The sequence below is a fragment of the Tenebrio molitor genome, chromosome 9, assembly GCF_963966145.1.
Source record: "Tenebrio molitor chromosome 9, icTenMoli1.1, whole genome shotgun sequence".
Taxonomy (NCBI): domain Eukaryota; kingdom Metazoa; phylum Arthropoda; class Insecta; order Coleoptera; family Tenebrionidae; genus Tenebrio; species Tenebrio molitor.
Genome location: NC_091054.1, coordinates 362,636 through 382,616, shown reverse-complemented (window position 1 = coordinate 382,616; position 19,981 = coordinate 362,636). Strand labels below are relative to the sequence as shown.

Here is a 19,981-nt window from a genome sequence, read left to right as displayed (position 1 = left end):
GCGGTCCGAAAGGGAGTGCTCCAGATACGATACAATTTCAAACCCATAAACACGCAACTATCGCAACGGAAGTTTTACTTCCGTGAGGGTCCCACTGGCAAGAGACCGCGACGTAGCCTTGCCCACCCGTGCTATACTCTTGTCGACCGTGCGCTCCGATGGATCGCTCCGAGGTGCCCTCCGCAGAAGCGCCTCAGATGTGCCCGCAGGTAAACAGTGCATAATTCGCCTCTTCCTCGCCGTCTCCACGAACCGTGAGTACCAATTTCAACGCAAAACATTAAAACTGCAACGTTATCTCTTCTTTTCGCGCGATTGTTTTGCGTCTCTGCAGTCAATTCAAAACAGTCGAGTACGATTAGTTTATGATGTGGACGCCCACGCCTCCCTTATCATCGCTAAATTAACACAATAATCGCACAATTTTCCTATTTGTCTGCATTAACACCGAGTCAACAAGCGATAACCATCTCGTCGTTATTAAAACTGCAAGTTAATTAGCCAAATAGGTGACACGCTCATTTTTTCTGAATTATGAATGGACAGGGATGTTTGACTTAAGTCACGCACAGGGGTTGCACACACGCCCGCGCTTTCCCCCGGTCCGGTACGCAGCACTAATTGATTAGAAATTTTTCAAAATCAGAAATTTAAATTCCTCTCGCTCTGTTTATTTCCGCTTTGTTTATTGCAGGTTTGTTTATACTCACTTCTGGCGTGAGAGTGATCGGTGATCGCGAAAACAAACGCTCTTCCGAACCGGTACCATGTCAGAATAGTACTCTGGTTCGTGTCGATGTCTAGTACCGCAACGGAATAAAACTGAAGAGTCGAGAGACATGTCACTTTTTTTTCGTACCGCTACTCTGTCGGAATAGTACTCCGGTTCGAAATTAAATTGGAAGAACGAAGAACTGACATAAGTAAGACTTCTTTCGTTTCTGCTTTTGTCGAGAACGTATTTTTTGTCGCTCAGATTTGTAACTGCGAAGTTGGTTCGTCGTGATTTTGCACACAATCAAATTCTGTGTGGTCTGAAAAATTCCTGAGATTAGTGTGACCGTGAAAGAGTAAAAGTTTGCTTTGTGAAATAGATGTTGTGATAATTGGTGAGTAATAAACAAAAATACACGCCATTAAATCTGTTGTTCTCTGGGAATTAAACAACAACACAAAAACGTCATTTTCTGATGTGCGATTTAGATTCTCCGCTTTGCAAAATTTTGTTGCAAAGTTTCTGACTTTCCTTCGGCTTATCTCAGCTTGTTCACCTAAATATTATTAGTACTTTTTGTGCTCTAATTGGTGCATTTCTCATTTCAAAGTCAATGTCTGCGTTAACATGTGTTAATAAGTATCAGATAAGTTCCATTAGAAAATATGTTGATAATTCTCGCTTTTATTTTCTTTTTTTATGGAATTTGATTGTGAAATTCGTGTTGTTCTCATTTTTCAGTTGGCACTCAAAATGATTCAGCTTTGTGCAAAGTACTTGTGTAAGAACGAATCAAAGTAGGGCACTGTGTGTTGACTATCTTTGAGAGCTGAAAGTGTCAACATTTAGATTAAGATTTTTTTTGATTTTGATAAGAAGCAAAACAGGGTTTTTCCAAATTTCTGTAAATATCAGTGAATATTTTGTTGCTCAAACAAATGTTTAATAAGAGATTCGAAAAATGATTGAAAATTATGCGTTTCAAACTGTTAATAATTAAAGTAGGGTAAATTATATCTATGTAGGTATATCGGGTGTTCATTTAAATTTTCAGTCAAAGTTGGCGCTGAAGAATCGATTGTGAACTCACTACAGATTACGGATCTGTACGTTCACAATCAACTCTTCAATTTTGACCGGAAATTTAAATGAACACCCGATACCTACAGCTGAATTTTAAAAAAGGGAAATGTAAAAAAAAATTACACGTTTATCATAGTTTGAAAATGGCCTTTAGAAATAGGTTAGAATTATTTGACGGTATGCAGTTTATAAATAAATAATTCAATGACATTTTTAAAAATTATTTGATAGATACTGTCAAGGAGACAATTAATTCACAAATATCGATCGATCCATTGAATTTGTAATTAAAGTTGGCACTGGAACTGAAGCGGTAGGTCTTTTTGAATCGATACACTTATTTTTGTATAAATTAATGTTACAAAATTCTATCAGTGGAGTTAAACGAAGAGCCTGTTTATGCTTAGAACAAAATGATGAACACTTTCAGCATCTGATGTAACATTGTTTAATAAAATAAACATTACCATTGTAATTTTTCTCCCAATTCATCAAATCCTTAATTCGCCATTTTCTGTTTTACAATTGTCATTAAATGTGACGTTTGTCGCAATAGTTCAAAACTAGACATGCGTTGACAGTTCCAACGCTAACTCTAATTACAAATTCAATGGACTGCACGATATTTAAAACCAAATTTACATTAGGAAAAATTTTATTTCCCGTTTTTTTTTTTTTAAATTCAGCTGAATATCGTTGTGCAAATCTATTAGATATGTAATTACAAGGCTAAAAAATATTCCTTATAGGAGCAGTTTAAAAATGGCCTAAACTTGACCCTTGTTGAACACCTGGAACAAAGTTAACAAAATGGATTATTACAAATATTACAAATAATTTATTTATTATGAAAAAATGTACAATTTTTTTACGATTTATTGATTTTTGTTTTAATTATCAAAAAGTGATTAACAAAAGGTCTTGATACAAATACAATGTACAGTGGTCGGCAAAAATAGTTAGCCATCATTTAAATGTCAGTGTCATTAAAGCATTAATTACACATTTGGATTTTGACGTGACAGAAAAGTGATGGCTAGTTTTTATTGCCGGCCTTTGTACAGAGGTAGTTGATAAAAAAATTAAAATAATTTCATTTTTGACTCAAAGCATGACGTTTAAGCAATACATTTCTGCACTATTACCGTTCTTAATTATTTTATATGTTGGGTAGTTTCTAAAACAATTCTTTTTTTAGTTTCTTTTACAATTCACCCGTTGAAAGGTGTGTTTAAAAAATAATTGTCAAGTTTTCGCTTTTGTTTCCATTAACGTATGGCGTAGCTTCATGAGCTGTCAAATATTTCGTAAAACAGGATGTGTAGGTCGAAAGAATGGAAGTGGATGATCATCAATGCGACAATACGGATTTCGGAGCCCGCGGAAAGAAATAATATAAAATGAACTGAAAACTTTAATTCGTCGTATATCGCAACAAATAAAGATGTGATGAAAGTGAAGTTATGCATCTGAAGGAATTGTCAAAGCATTCCAGCTAAAAAGATTATCTACGTTTGTAAAAGGAAGGGAAAATCACAACCTGCTCTAACACAAAATTATTCGAACACGTGTTATCAAAACTTTAACTGCAAAAAACAAACATTTTTTTTTTTTAATATAAGTTATTCCAAACATTTGATTTTATAATAATTATCGTTATCTCTTTTAGATTTTTTTTAAGACTAAAACATTCGTAGAATTGACACCAATACATACTTATTTTTATATTCATTGAAATTAACAATAGAAGCACTTTTGGTACATTTAAGGAGAACAAATTACGCATTCAGTCATAACTGTTGATTCCACATATCAAAAGAATTTACTTCCTCGAATCGCATTTGTTCTTTTGCAATGAAGTAAATACTTATCGGTCCACATCAAACATGATAAAGGCAAGATTTGGGAACAGAGATTTAGAGCACTAGGATGAATCAAAGCAAATATTGTGTTAGTTGTAACGATGGTTCAAATAATCAGAAAGATGAACAACAACGTTACCGACAAAGCATGGCCAACATATTTATTGTTGTTTTTTTTAAGTACCGTCAAAATAATTTTTTATTTTTTACAACGTTATAGATAGAGTTTAAAAAACTTGCACAATTTACTATCAGTGGAATGACCTAGTTACCACACTTTGCTATACAATATATGGTACAGCTTACAGTTTGTTTTATTTTTGTTAAGTACCTACTAAACAGCATTTTGATCGGAAAAAGCATAAGAAAGACAACTCCTGTTGATAATTATTTGATGGATTTAATGAATGCTGAATGCTGCAAGAAGTTCTTTACATTTTTCACAAGTATTAGAGAAAATTCGACAGTTGACATTTGACAAATTCTACCTCTCTTCTGCGGTTATCAACTCAAACTGAAATTTGGAAGCTTTTCTGAAATTAATACAAAATTTAATTTATTTGATTTTTTTAACTTTGTGGTTTTTAACATTTGTCAAAACACAACAAAGCCGTTTTAGGAATTAGACTGAAAATTGCGGAAAAATTTAATTTTCGATTATCAGTAATTCTCACATAAATTGCGTTCCATATTATATCGGCATTTTGAAATACACTATGGGGCGTATTCTGTAATTTATAAAGGGGCGTTAAAATTGTAGTGTTGTCTAAAATTTAAAATTTCAAGCCCTGATTGGTCATTGCTATGACAACTTAATTTAACGCCCTTTAAAATTTAGCGGAGCAGTTACAGAATACGCCCCATTATCGGATTATCTGAATCAATCTTGTATTGTGAAATTAAAACAACTACATTAATTTGGCCTTGAAAAAGATGAAATGAATTCACCGAAATGTAGGTCGATTTGTAATCGCACAAAAATTTTAATGTTGCAAAACTTGTAGATATGGTAAATACATTTCTTTTCTGGTTCCAAGTCTACGATCTAGATAAATTCTGACTGGAACAAAAACATGTTCTATTTGCAACCACCAATGAAACACAGATCCGCTATTTTGGATCTAGAAGAAAAAAGAAGCGTCATATTAGTGGAATCGTGACGATATTCTGCCTTCAAAGAAGCCAAAAGCAGTATCTTTTTTCTTTTTTCTCAATTACTGCAACTCAGTAGTATACTGGAAATTTCGAGCAAATTTTCAATGCCCTATATCTCAAAAACAAAAAGACTTTTACTAAAAAAAAAAAATGTATTTAACTTCTATTCAGCGTAACCAACTAGCGATTTTTTTGACATGCATTTCGAGGACACCTGTATATATGTAAGTGAATTTATTTTTCGTGTTTTTGTTTTGAAATTTGTTTTAATTAGCAACCATTTCTTTCATAATTTTGCCATTTAAAAAATGTATTATGATCTCTTACTTGTCATTCTTGACTTGTCATGGTTACCAAGTTCAACAAGAGTAGTAATTATTGTATAATCATTAATGAGAGGGGAAAAGGTTAATTTATCTCCATCATTTCAGGTAATTAAAAAAAGGTTCGCTGAACCACGGTCTGCTCCATAAAGCATAATATTATAATAAGAGATAACGGTATGTGCCTGCTACACCCGGAAACCCCAAAATTGGCGGCGGTGGCGCTGGTCTTCGAGGGGATTTGAAACGTCAAACATGTGCGTTTAAAAAACATTTCGACAAATACATACTACGAACAACCATCTAGCCGATAAAAACTCCCGAAATATTATTAAAGTGTGTGATAAAATCGGGATATTTAGTCATACATAACAAAGTAGGATAGATTTCTGAACTCCTTAGGATTTAGAAATATTCGTTACTAGATTGCCATAAATTTGGTTAAGTTGGAGGCTATGTGGTTTCAGGCTTTCTGGTGACAAACAAAAGATATCGTAACCATATCAAAAATGTAAGGCAGCGAATTCCTTGTAACAGTTGCAAATGGTTAATTTCTCGCTAAGTGATTAATTTTGGTTTCTGGCTGCATACTTGGTTTAACAGCAATATTTGAAAACTTATGTTGGCAACTTAGCACAGATGTCATCGCAAATTTTAATTTTTAAGTTTTGAGTCGTCTTCCTTCGTGCTTTCTTGGGTTTTCTGCGAATTCATTTCTCCCTTTTCATTTTGTCTTTCAGAAACCTGTTCTTTTCAGAACTCTGGGAAATTATAATACAACATTATTATTTATGCAATTACAAGCGGTGGAAATTATTTATTGATTATTATTATTATTATCGTGATGAACTGATGATAGTTTGTTTTGGTTGGCCTGGGCGGGGCGGTTCGGGAGGGTGATCCACGTTTACATTTCTAATGTTTGTTGCAACGTCAGTTTTTTAATCATAACTTGACTAATATTCCGTCAAAATTATAATAACAAACACCATCGTAATCAGAGAATATCGGTCTTTAGTTCTGAAAGAATACATTTTTTTAATTTGAGGCTTAGTTCTCGAGCAATGGAGTGAAGAACGTAAAAATACGGCAAAATTAACGAATTTTTGGCGAGCGTCGAACAGAGATACAGCCATTTCAATTTTGTTCTTCCCATAAGACGCAATGCTAATTTGAAAATTATTTATTTTTTTACAACCAAACGGCTACAGAAAATATTACAAAGTTTCCACCAAAAAAATATTTTGAACATCGGCTATCTGACAAGCTACGTAAGTCAAAAATTTTGAATAACGCCCTTTTGCACACGACAATTTTTCAGAAGTTCTGTTTTCCATTTTTTTTGCGATCACATCCTATAAAAATATATATAAAAATTTAAGTATCCCTACATGTGTTTCGTAAAAAAGTTCGTTGTCAATTGTTATTCAAATACATACATACATACATACATTCCCTAAACTTTATGCGTAATTTTTCCTTGCAACATGTCATGTCATGATTATTGTCACTTATTGCAAATTCTTTCGTTTCTCAACATGACGGTTTTCGAAGAAATCTTGTTTTAATTAATTCAGTTTATTGTATCGTGGTTAGTGTAAAAATAGCATTGGTTAAACTTCACCACTTTTCCTCTTTCTCCATTCATTTATGTACAAAGTGATCAAAAAGAAAACAAATCAGAGCAGGCGTTGTAAATTTATCGGCCATGTCGTAGCGGAATTTCATGCAAATAAACGTTCAATGCATGGGCGTAGACAATTTGTGGTCTAAAACGCTATTTGATAATAAATCATACCTCATGAATTTTACACGTTGGAATTATAATTGTGCATTTTATTATTATATTATCTGATAATGGAGAAAATTTATAAAATAAACAAGAACAACATTTTACATTCGTAAGAATGGGCAATTTACCAGCTTTATTGCCAAACGCGACGCCACTGGTAAGCCGATTGTGCGGTGAAATGTCAAAGAAACGAGTTTTAAAGCAACGGTGTAGATCTTAATCTTGAAAAAGAGTTTTCGATTTCGGCAAAGTTTACGGACGTTTCCTGCAATTGGAAGCAACAATTATTCCAGAAATGAGTTGTACCATAGAATATAAAGCATAAATTATCATTAATAATAATTAATTAATTAATAATAGAGTTTTCGAGGGATAGGCAACCAATAAATCGAGTGTGTATAGCAAGTATACATATGTATGTGTACGATTAAGCTAAGACAGACGTTTAGATAAAACAAAAGATGAGGTAACACTCTTGATTTCTTTTCTTGTTGATCACTCTGTATATTGCGTGCTCTTCAATTTTTCATTTTCAAGTTACTTCTAATTTTTTGTGCCCTTTTCATTTATTTATTTTTCAAAACAAATGCTAACACATACATGTTTTTAAATTCTTTTTTATCTAGACTCGATAAAATAAAACCATCACTATTTTTGTTACTCCTACCAAAAATACTGCACCATGAGATTAAATCTGTAAAAAAACACAACTTTTCCACAGCAACAACAATCATAGGTACATGTCGGTGTCCCAGACGTTCACTTTCAGACGTAAATGTGACTGGTTTGTCCCTTAGTCTTGATGTAAATTGAACATCCTGTAGATAACAACTGCATGAGGAAAACAGCAGGAGAAACCTCACACAAAATCCCCGCTCGACAACATTAAACGCCAATAACACCACTTCCAACTGAATTAATTCCGTACAAAGTGTTGCAACGGTGCTAACAGCGGCCTGTGCAGCCTTCCATTCAAATCGAATTCGCTGCAACATTCCGAGATAAAGCACAAAAAGCCAATCCAATTAATTACGCGTTCACCTTCACACTTTTCTGGGAGCACTCGACTGTGTAAAAACTAGGAAATTGACAGCGAGTGCTTTCTAGTGAAAATGTGACTGCATCCGGCAAAGCAGCGCTAAAAATGCGTAAACTCCAGAATCGGGTGTGTCATTCTGTTATCTTATCGCAAATTTACAAACACAGTGTTTGTGGTGAGAGCACAGGATCGGTAAGTCGCACAAATAATTCCGCTCAGCAGCAATTAGAGTGAGAGCTGTTGTGTAACAAGACCATCATTTCCTGGTCGAAACTCCGATAATCAGATATTGTGTGTTGGGCGATAAGTGCGAGTGACTTTCCTGACAAACAGTGCACAAGGGAAACTACAAAAGTAAAGTTTTGCACTTGCACGGTAAAAGTGTCGAGCGCGGAACACTTTCATCTCGTGAGAAACGAAACTGAAACGGAACATGTGTCAAACAATTGAAATTTCGCGACTTGCCACCGTTCACTGATCCGCTCGTGTTATCTCCATAAATGCACTTTGTGCAGTTGCATCAAGTGGTTGTGTTTGCAGAGCGAGATGGACCCTGCGGCGCCGACCACCACCAAAGTGAAGATGTCAGGATACCTGCACTTGAAGAACAAGAAGGTAAAGAGTGAACGGAGGTTTCGCGAGCTAAAAGATGTGTTTCAGAGGATGATGTCGAATTGGAAGAACTACTGGTTCGTCTTGGAGGACAGGTTGTTGCTGTTTTATCGCTCCAAGGACGAGTACCAGGCCATTTCCCCCTGCAAGGGTTCCATCAATTTGGGACCGCCGTGCGCGGTGAAGTCGCTGCCCTCGGTGGCCAATGCCTTCCAGGTTGTGACCAGGACCGTCACTTATACTCTGGTAAGTCCAGTGGTAACAGTCAACACACCCAAATGAAATTTGGTTGGGAGATGGTGCAAAGAGAATTCAGAGGTCTTGTGACAACACAACAGTTTTTAGATAAACTGTTTCTTATCTTTCGTACTCCGACTGCAAACGAAATGTAACTATCAACGTCATTACGTATAGATACTATTCCTCCTCGAATAAGGTTACAAAATGTTGTTTTTTATTTAAAACCTTGTCAAAACGTGCAGTCTAAAAGTGCTTTGAAATGAAAAATAGCTTGGTCAGCAAAATCCAAAGATTCTTTTACCAAAATTACTGTTCTTAAAAAATGTATCTCAAGTCGAATTCAGAACAATCCGTTCACTAGATAAAAGTTAAGGTTGGCAGAATTATCTTCTGGTACTTTCTGCTTTATATACCTAGTCGGCAGCACGCAGCCTTGACCTTTGCATCCAAGCAACGTTTGCATGTTTGAGAGTTACTGCAAACTGCAACCACATTTGCTTGCTTCAATTAGATATCGTCGCGTTTTATGTAAAAATTGACGATTTCGATATTTGCATTTTGACAGATTTGTCCCCAAAACACAACTTACACCGCTCAATTTTCTAACATATACTGCGGTGCGGAGTGTAGGGATAGTGATGAGTGATGACACCGAGTATACGTTGTCCAAAGCTCATTTATTACAAAAATATACAAGAAACCATTCAAAAACATTTTCTCTTGAAGTTGAGTATAGATTTGTCAACAAGAAATTACTTGCTAGGATTTAGGGATATTCGTTACTAGGTTGCCATAAATTTGGTTAAGTTGGGGGCTATGTGGTTTCTGGTGATAAACAAAAGATATCGTAACCATGTCAAAAATGTAAGGCAACGAATTCCTTGTAACAGTTGCAAATTGCTAATTTCTCGCCTAACTGATAGATGTTTTTTCGTTTCACAATCAGTTTTGGTTTCTGGCGGCATATTTATATACAGTATGTCCCCGGATTGAGTTTACAAGAGGAAACAAAATATTTTTAAAAACTTCAGAGGAAAAAGGAAAGACGTAATTTCCCCCTAAAAGTTCGAATCGTAGGGAGTAATTTCTAATTGACATTACTTTATCTATTGAAAATCGATTTTTCACGATAACTTTTTTATTGTTTGGTCGCTTTTGATCATTTTTTTTCATATTTGGGACAGGGTATTCGAGTGTTGGATAACACTGGTGGTTCTGTCGTCATCGTGAACATGAAACGAAAACAATTTCGACGATAACGATAATAGACAGGGCTTTTAGATAGTGCGATACATTATCGAAATAAACCATTTCCTTCCTGGCTAAATTTACTGCCTTCGGGAGCAAAATTCCGTGTTATATTTGAACTCTCCTCGTATGTGGATGTTGTAATAAAGGACCTACTGATGGATCAACTAAATGCTGTCTAAATACACTTCCGGGGTAAGAGAATCATAATGCTCAATGCTGGCAAAAAATATTTGAAAAATGATTCCGCTGAGTACCTACATACTTACCTTCAAAACACGGATTCAGTGTTGTTTGGACAGTTGACTTCTTCGCTATCGCGTGAACTTGGAAAAATCGATCAGAATTTGTAGTGATATTGTGAAAAACATCTAGTTGGTGGTGAAAATTCGCAGAATTGTCAGAACGGAGGGAATTTACTACTTGTGACGGCCTCTGCTGAAGAAACCGCGACACTGGAAGCTTCCGGCACCGTTTCCCGTTGGTGCATTTTTTTGTGGAGACTAAACCTCCACCAATAGAACCCGAGAAAACAAACAAACTCATTTCTCCTCTCGACATCGCACATTCGAACAGTTCGAACGTACGTTATCACCATATCTGTATTTGCTTTGACCACAACTTCTTTAAATTCGGACAACAGTAGTGAGGAATTCGGTGACAGTCGTGGCCTTATAAAACTTCAAATAAAGAATCCTTATTTGAGTTAGTAGGGTTTATAGGAGAATAGAACCTTATTCGACGAAGAATAGTAAACCATGATGGCTTACTTCTCAAGTTTCTTTTTCTCATTCCCTTCACATTAAAGTCTTTTTTCACATATTCAAACAAGTCTTATGAAGAATACAAGAACATTTAGGAATTTAAGCAACCAAAGAAGAACATCGTCTTCTTTGCACGTTGCCGAAGAAGCACACTATGTTCGATAATCTACTACCAAAGCAATTTGTTTGAATGATTTCGGGTATATAAATGTGCCAATTGTTCCTTTCTTGTTCCCATTTAGGAGCAGAATTCACGTAAATGTCAAAATTAACAAGTGACAATTTCCTAGTTACGCCGCACGTTTTCAACATTTTGTTTTCCATAGCCTCCTCTATTGGAGGTTTTATAATCTTCTCTTTTTTTGCCAGTAGCTTTAGATTTAGTTCTTCTGTATCCACTGTTGAAGGTTTTCAACTTTTAAATACACAATGTGAGTGACATTTGTTTTCACTCACGTCTTTTTGCAAAACATTGATCTTAGTTTTTAAAAAAATATTTTGAAACTACAAAATAAGAGAACGAGCCCACGGGAAACTTCTAACATTTTTGGCCAAAGATTAAATCGAAGGAGTCCACATCAGAAAGGATGTGCCCCAATAAGACATCTTGTAAGCTTTACTTCCTTAGTCCTTTCGCCCGAGTCTCTGCTCCAGAGTCCAGACACGGCAGCATTGCAAAGTGGCCTTCACAGTCACCAAACTTGGAAACAATTGACTCTACAGTTAATCTTTAGAAATAGTGACAAATAATTTTGCAACACCAACGACCATAAGATTCTCTTTGGACAAAAATCACCAATACTTCACCATAATCCTGTTCTTGTATCTACGAGAGATCTTTGAACACCATTTTGCAGCAGTGCACTTTTGTTCATCTCTCAAAACGTTCGTGCAGAATTTCCTTTTCACTGACCTCTGTGTTCTCCCTTGCAGAAGGCCGAAAACTCCGACGAGCAAAAAAAGTGGATGCAGGCCATGCTCTCCGCCCTTCAGCAAAACCAAAACTTTACAAACGAGACTCCCAAAAGACTGAGCCACTTCCGTTACTCCCTCGACGACCTCATCCCCGAAAGAGAGCCCCACGAGAAAGCTCCTTTCGAACGGCAAAACAGCGTGCCCCACAAACTCAAAATCGAGACGCAGAAGAGCAACGAGATCATCCAGCGTCTGCAGAAGATCGGGGCGCACAGTTACGGCGGCAGTCTGGGAGCCATCAGCAAGATCGCCACGAAGAAATGCCCCAGTCCTGTTTTGACCAAGAACAACAACTCCAAAGCGTCGCAAGGTTCGCTGCCCAATTATCACTTCGACGACGAAGAAGAAGTCCTCAGGAAGTCGCCTTACAGGGAGAACATCTACGAGAGGATCTCCGGAGATTCGTTAGAATTCAGGAACAGCTTCTGGATGGACAACGAGAACTACAGTGTTCCTTTAAGGAAGTCGGTGGGGATGGCAGACGAGAGGAAGAGAGCGGGGATGGTGGATGAGGCGAAGAGCGCGGTGACGCCGACCAGGGAAACGAAGAGTCTGATGGTGGAGAACGACCAGTACCAGACCACTCGGCAGGTTCAAAGCGAAGAAGTGATCTACGCCGAACCGAAACTCAACGAGGTGACAGACTGCAACAAGAACAGTGTCCTAGTGGAGAACTCGTTTTATGCCAGTGCGGACGTGACGAGTCGCGAGAGTGCCCAAAGCGAGAACCTTTACGAAGACTTGGACAAGTTCAGCCACTACAGCACCCCCGTTTTGAAGAAGGCCGACGAAAACTCTAGTCACAGCTCGCAAGAACTCAAAATGAAAAGAGACGTGGTCAAGGAGGAGGTAAAATCGATAAAAAAGTCGCGAAGTTTCATGAGGCGAGTCTGGAGGAAGAAGGGCAAGAAAGAACGAGAGCAGCCCCGAGAGGAAGAGATCTACGCGGAGGTCGACCCCGTGGCCGTCGAGAAAGTGGTGCTGACTGACGACAGCGCAATTCAGATGCTGTCGGAGCTGCACAACATCCTAGAAAACAAGAAAATCTTGCTGAGGGTATGTCGCGGTTTGCTCTTTGCCCACCGACACAGAGACCTTTTGCAGGCCCACTCGAATCAGTCGACCGACGACAGTCAGACCCCCGGCAGGCCCGCCGCGCCAGACTCAGGTGCAGATCTAGTTAGAATTTCTCCTCACTAGTGGCACTTTCCCAGGTTTATTTTTTTCTTAAACACTCTGTAACGTTTGCCTGCACGTTTTCTGTTGGCGCTTCTGTGTTGTCGCACTGTCCGCGTGGATTTTCGCTAATTGTGTTTTTCAGTATGTCCTTCGTTGCCTCCCAAAACTCAAAAAATGTTCCAAGACACCAAACCAAATCAACCGATCGAACAAGTGCGCAGTCTAGACGAGATCCTTGAAGATTTAGAGAGGGAGAAGGTGGAGTCAAGGACCAAGGTACAGATGTTGATACGGAAATTTAGCGAGGGCGAATCCGACGACGTAATCTTGAGGAAGCGCGACAAATCTGACAGTAGGAGTTGTAGACACTCGGACGAGTTGAATACGTTGTTGAATGAGTTGGCGAAGGTCACTTCGGCACCGATCATGACGCCAGGAGTCACAAGCAGTCTGGTCAATCCCAATCTTACAGACGAGGAGGTGAGTTGGAGGTTTTTATTTGAGGTTATTTTACATTAGATTTTTGCTGTAAAAATAAAGAAACATTTTTTATCTTCTAAAGACAATTGTCTTTTTCAATCTCAAAACTGTTGATGTTTTAAGTTACTGCAATTTTAACAAAACAAATGATTATTCACTTGGAACACTCTTGTAAAGTCCATTCAAAAATCAAAAAACCACCACCTGTTGCTTTAGGTTGGTAAAATTTAAAAAACCCTAGGTAGTCATGTTCTCTTGAAATGTTTGTAACTAATGTTGTGAGGTCCGGTAATTGACTTAGTCAATGACCCATTTGACCGGTCAATAATTGTCAATGACTTGACCAATTTGACCAGTCATTTTTAAAATTTAAATTTCCCGCTTATAATCTTGAAGATTATAGGATATGATGACTGTTTGACTGATGAGATGAGGTTATGTTGGGTTGTCTGATTTCATTTACGTAGCTGCTGACAATGAAGAAATGGATTATGACAATAAATAAGTAAATTATGACAATGAAACATCTAAAACTTTAATAAAGATCATTGTGGAAAACGATTATTAAGCTTTTTGTCTATTAGGAAGAAGTGGTTTTTGTTTTTCAATCGTTTTTGTGTCTTCTTAACATGACATACAATATATTTTTAAAATACTTACCTACCTACTTTTTTAAATTCTAAACGAATGTTTAAGTGGGTATTTTAAAAGAAACTAAAAAACTGAAAATACACACGCACAGTTGTGTTAAATGTTTTAAAGCGTTTTAAATTAACAAAAAGTTCAAATTCAAGCAAATATGTTAAAGAAAAAACAAAGTAGAATATAACTTCAAACAATTCAACTTAACCTCACTTACACAATTTTAGAACAATAATTTATCGATCAATAAATCTTATGAAAAATTGAATTAAGAACCATTATTTGATATTAAAATAATCCTTGACATTGAAAGAATCATTTTGTGATGTTTAACTAGTTCCTACTTTTTGACCAATAATGACTGGTAATTGACCGATCAAGGACCGGTCAACTTTGACCAAAAATAAATGACCGGTCATTTATCCATCACTATTTGTAACCATAAATTATGACATTTGATTCAAAATAAAATTCAATTGCTTGGAATTTCGTTAAAATTGTTTTATTATTGCTCAGTACGGTTCACTTATTTATTAATTTTTATTATTTTTGCTTAAACATGCCCAGAAAAACAAGACACTTAATAAATACTTAACCTCAAAATTACAATTCTCACCAAATTTTACACTACACAGCGTTGCCGATAGTAATTATCGAGGAAAATGCGACGTTGGTGGTTTTTTGATTTTTGAATGGACTATACGTAGTCGTCAAATTCACATTTTGCTTGCAATATTTCTAACAGCACAAAAAATGGTAATTGTTCACTTTAACTACTTCTGGAATTTTCGCGTTTTTTCTGGCTAGACAGCCTCAGGGCGTCCTCCTACATCGTTTCCCACCAGTCAAACCTTGTGCAAATGAAAATTTTCTTTACCCTTTAGTTATACTAAGACTTGGCGCGACCTTGACGCGACCTTGAAACACAACAAGAGAGAAAAAAAAAGGCATTTGCACAAGGTTTGAATGGTGGGACACGATCTAGGTCTCTAGGAGGACGCCCTGAGGCTGTCTAGCCAGAAAAAACGCGAAAATTCCAGAAGTAGTTAAAGTGAACAATTACCCAAAAAATATATCGGGCGTTCATTTAAATTTATCCTCAAAGTAGGCGTTGAAGAGTCGATTGTGAATGCACCACGGATTACACTGATTACAGATCACGGATCAGCTGCTGAAATCTAACCTCACTTTTTCGTTTTTTATGTTTTTACTCTGCAGGCTGATGAGTGATGTGTTCACAATCGACTCTTCAACGCCAACTTTGAGGATAAATTTAAATGAACACCCGATATTTAGAATATTTGTCTGAGGTTATTTAACACCCTGCCATAAATTAATTACCGTGGTGGAGTGCTTCAAGATCTGTTTCTTTGTTAATCTGATTGATGATTTTAGTCTATATTTCTTTTAGGAATAAATATACCGGGTGTCCCATCACTTGTGTCCCGTAGGAAAATGACTTTAAAACTAAATTATATTTATATGAAGGTATTATAGATGCATAAATACTGTTCACCGCCACAAAAATTGGGTATTACTTTTTTGTTAAAATTAATTACCTAGGTACAGCAGGCAAAAAACTATCACTTTAAAAATTAAATTTTGTTCAATGCAGTTCAAATTTAGTATACGTTTTGAAAAAATGGTAGAGCAATAAAATCCGTGATTAGAATTTAATTAAAATGTTTTGATGTAAAGATATTTGGTTAAATTAATTTGGGCCGTTCTACTTTATGAAAATTTATTGCAGACGAAGATTTATGAGGGGTTACAGTGTGTTTGACGCCGCAACACAGGCAGGTACCTCTTGAATGGTCTTCGTACCGTAAATTGCGGACAAGAATAATACCCACAAACTTAACTTTGTCTTCCATAAATTTTTATAAAGTAGAAGGACCCAAATTAAATTAACCAAATATCTTTACATCAAAACATTTTAATTAAATTCTAATTACGGATTTTATTTCTCTATAACTATTTCATAACGTATACTAAATTTGAACTGCATCGAACAAAATTTAATTTTTAAAGTGATAGTTTTTTGCTTGCTGTACCTAGGTAATTAATTTTAACAAAAAAGTAATACCCAATTTTTGTGGCGGTGAACAGTATTTATGCATCTATACTACCTTCATATAAATATAATTTAGTTTTAAAGTCATTTTCCTACGGGACACAAGTGATGGGACACCCGGTACAGGGTAAACTCGAATATCTTCAATAAGTGAATAAACCGGAAATGTGGTTAAACATTTTAAATTCATAAAGTTCAATTTAACTTAATTCCATCCCGAACGAGCTCTAATAAATCGAAACATGAATATCCGCAAAAACGCTTTAAAAACAGAGAGTGACAAAACCTTTTCCTTTCACTTGGTTTTCAGTTTTCACTCTAATGTTACACGTTTTTGCGGCTGTGTTTAAAGTGTTTTTCGGCTATTTCATTCAAAACAAAGTTTTGTCACTCTCGGTTTTTAAATCGTTTTTGCGGATATTCATGTTTCTATTTATTAGAACTTTCAGAAGCGTCTTGTTCGGGATGGAATTAAGTTAAATTGGACTTTATGAATTTAAAATGACTCAGATATGGAAAGCGATTATCAATTTTCTTCTGTCACCTGTTTTTCTTCGTGGTTTTTATAAAATTTATTAAATTTCCCCAGTTCTTTTAGTTGCTGCATGTCGCTTCAAGTCTTCAAAGCAATCATTAATTCAAAACATTTTTCGTTAAATGATTAAAAATGAAAATATAATCTAAATCCATTTTGTATCTAGATTTTGACGGTTTTGTTTAAACGCTTTCCCGAGTTTTTCTCCGGTCAAAATGTATATTAGTGTCTAATGTACCGATCCATACTATAATAATCACATATGTACTTTTTTTCTTGTATTTTCAGTGGTTAAAACTCCTGCCTGTAAGACAACGCCGGTTATCCGAACCCGACTACGACATCCCCCGTCCCCACAAACCGATCCAGCCACCGGCCAAACGCGAAGCCACGGACGCTATCCCCGTGACAAGGTTCCTGGGACCCGTGCTGCCTCCTACCGTGACCGACGAGTAAGCCCAGTACCACCCCATTAGTCGGCACCCACCCGCTATAACCCCGTTAATTTGCAGCAAGGACGACTCTCTGGACGTCAGCATGACTCCGGACTCGCTCGAAGTAGAGCAACACAAATTCCAAACTCACTGTTCGTACACCTCCCACAACTACTACCACAACACCGAGGATTTGAAACGTTTTTCTCACGATTACGGCCAAACGGACAAGGTTATCTACGCAATGCCCAAATCGTACGTTTCTGTCGCCACGCACGTCGTCAACACGTGTCCGAACATCTGCACCGGTCGAATGGCCGACGAGTGTACGATTATCTACAAGAACGTGAAAAATGTGGAAACTCGAGAGGAAATCTTCAATGATTCGCTAGAACTTTGCAATGAATCATCCACCGAGTTTTAGATCTGGTTGATTTTTTACAAATTACGTACTCATTGTTTTTATTATACATATTTTACGCAATCTTGAACGCAATAAATAAAAACCAAAGAACTTTCAAAACATTTATTTCTTTTTCCCGCCTTTTTTGTTTCCGCCTTTTAGATGTTTCCTCACTCCGGACGCGCCCTCAGTATCGTCGTCATCTCCGCCGTCTCCTCTCTTCCTCTTTCCTTTTTTGTCGCCCAAATCTTTCATTTCCTGCAAATTGAAAATTTAAAAACGAACTGTTTTACGTGTCACACAAAAGAAATTACCATTTTGGCGATTCTTTGAGACTCTGCGACTCTTTCTTGCAAAACCATCACCTCATCTTCTTCCGTTTTGTACAGCGGCAACTGCTTCCCGATCAGTTGCTCTATCCTCTGATACAACTCCACATCATACTAAAATCAATTTAATAAACAAATCTTATTCAGAAATTTGCGTCAATTACCTGTGTGACAAAAGTAATTGCCTTGCCAGACCGACCAGCTCTTGCTGTCCGTCCAACTCTGTGAATGTAATCTTTGCTGTGAGTAGGAATGTCAAAATTAATAACTACATCCACATGGGGGATGTCCAGACCTCTAAAATAGTAAAGAAATTAATGAATCTCTCACACAAATTATCTTTGTAGGAATTATATTTTTAAAGAATCAGAGGTAGTGACGAATTTTTATTTTAAATCATAACGAATCATTTAAACCTTATGTTCTGCATCATTTTTACACATTTTAATTTGGAGAAGACAATAAAAAAAACTTGCCTGCTGGCTACATCTGTCGATATCAGAATCGATCTGTTCTTTGCTTTGAATTTGGTCAATGCCGCCAATCTCTTATTTTGCGACATTTGTCCATGTAAAGGCACCGCTGTGAGCCCCAAATTTCGCAACAACAGCGCCGTCCTTATCGTGTTATTACAAGTGGAACAAAAAATCATAAAACTGTTCCCAGCCATCTCATTTAAAATATGTACGAGATAAACGTCCTGAAACATTCATTGTCACAATCCGAATTCTTTTGAAAACTTGTCATTCACCTTAAATTTGCCTGGAATGAAAATATAAGATTGTTGTAACTTTTCTACTGTCTGATACTTCGTGGAAACCTCGACCTTGACGGGATCGTGCAAGCACGCCCTCTGGAGTTTTTTTACTTTTTTCGTCATCGTGGCCGAGAACAAGAACGTGCGCCTCTCGCGCGGTATCACTTTCAAAATTTTATCCACCTCCACTTCAAAATCCATGTTGAGGATTCGATCAGCTTCATCCATCACTAGATACTTTAAAGCTTTGAGGTTGAAGCCTTTAGTGTTCTCGAGGTGGTCGAGCAACCTGCCGGGGGTGGCAATCAAGATGTGCGGTTTTTTGGAGAGGATCAGCGCTTGAGACATCATGTCCATGCCGCCAACTATAACCGCGCATTTTACACCGACACTGGACCCCAAAGCTTCAAATTGTTCTGAAATTTGAAAGGCCAGTTCTCTGGTCGGGGTTAAAATTAGGGCGAAGTAGCGTTGTGGGTTCTCGAGAAGGGACTGTAATATGGGAAGGGCAAATGCTGCCGTTTTTCCAGATCCGGTTTCGGCGAGTCCGATCACGTCTTTTCCTTGGAGGGCGACGGGAATCGCCTCTCTTTGGATTTTGGACGGTTCTTTCCATTTGAGTTGCTCGCAAGCGGCGCACAATACATCCACTAGGCCCTGTAAACAAAATCGTAGGTTAGGTTATAAACACGTGTTCAATTTATTACCAAGTCTTTCCACGATAATTGTTTTTCTTCCTCGGGCTTAGATTCGACGTTGTTTTTTGGTTCTATCTGATGTTCCATAATCAAATTAAGCACTTAACTGGACAAAACTTAACTATTCCAAGTATTTATAACAGATTACATCAAACCATACGTCAAGCGTCAAACCATTTTAAAATTGGCTAACCATAACCAACATGACCGAACAAAAATAAAAATCACCAAAACAGAATATCAAGTGGAAGTGGAAGGATCTTACGAGCTGATTTTAAGAGATAAAGATTGAAAAATAATGATAAGATGGATGCGGTTCAACTTTAGTTGCGATGATGTAGCAAATTTTGTATTTTTAGTTGTCTGAGCAGGAGCACATGAAGATAAAAAAGTATTTAGTGAGACATTTTCAGATTTATTGAAATAAATATAAAGTGTTAAATTGGTACGAAAGTAAGGTAAATTGGTAATAACGAATGAAAAAACTATATTTTGAGAAAATAAAATAAACGTTGCCCTTAATTTTTGTAACCTATTTAGGTTCTTACTAAAATAGGTACGTAAAGTGGGACTTTCACTTTGAATGTAAGTTTGGTTGCATACCTCGAACAACAAATCCTTTTTTATTTTGTGATAATATTT

General features: G+C 36.8%; 2 protein-coding genes and 1 long non-coding RNA gene across 7 annotated transcripts; 1 reads left to right on the top strand and 2 right to left on the bottom strand.

Moving 5' to 3' along the window:
- The first annotated feature begins 17 nt into the window (after positions 1 to 17).
- Positions 18 to 17,675, top strand: LOC138139484 (uncharacterized). 5 transcript variants are annotated; one of them, XM_069059777.1, is made up of 8 exons: positions 116 to 254; positions 695 to 923; positions 8,510 to 8,584; positions 8,630 to 8,827; positions 11,767 to 12,976; positions 13,130 to 13,467; positions 17,007 to 17,170; positions 17,231 to 17,675. In XM_069059777.1, exons 3-8 carry the CDS (start codon positions 8,516 to 8,518, stop codon positions 17,574 to 17,576), a joined length of 2,325 nt encoding a protein of 774 aa, XP_068915878.1. In that variant the 5' UTR covers positions 116 to 254; positions 695 to 923; positions 8,510 to 8,515; the 3' UTR covers positions 17,577 to 17,675. The 5 variants fall into 5 exon arrangements, with proteins under 5 accessions (XP_068915875.1, XP_068915877.1, XP_068915878.1 ...); XM_069059775.1 differs by lacking the exons at positions 116 to 254; positions 695 to 923 and adding an exon at positions 8,028 to 8,161 and having other exon boundaries at positions 11,767 to 12,864; positions 12,913 to 12,976; XM_069059774.1 differs by lacking the exon at positions 695 to 923 and having other exon boundaries at positions 18 to 209.
- Positions 2,626 to 8,110, bottom strand: LOC138139488 (uncharacterized). Its single transcript, XR_011162309.1, has 2 exons — positions 7,972 to 8,110; positions 2,626 to 7,916 (listed from the first exon to the last, which is right to left on the bottom strand). It is a non-coding gene; the product is annotated as an uncharacterized lncRNA (long non-coding RNA).
- pths (porthos) lies at positions 17,665 to 19,553 on the bottom strand. The gene is made up of 6 exons (XM_069059779.1): positions 19,349 to 19,553; positions 18,636 to 19,298; positions 18,361 to 18,584; positions 18,049 to 18,181; positions 17,870 to 17,998; positions 17,665 to 17,813 (listed from the first exon to the last, which is right to left on the bottom strand). The coding sequence occupies exons 1-6, from the start codon at positions 19,424 to 19,426 to the stop codon at positions 17,679 to 17,681; spliced, it is 1,362 nt and encodes a 453-aa protein (XP_068915880.1). The 5' UTR covers positions 19,427 to 19,553; the 3' UTR covers positions 17,665 to 17,678.
- Positions 19,554 to 19,981: the final 428 nt, after the last annotated feature.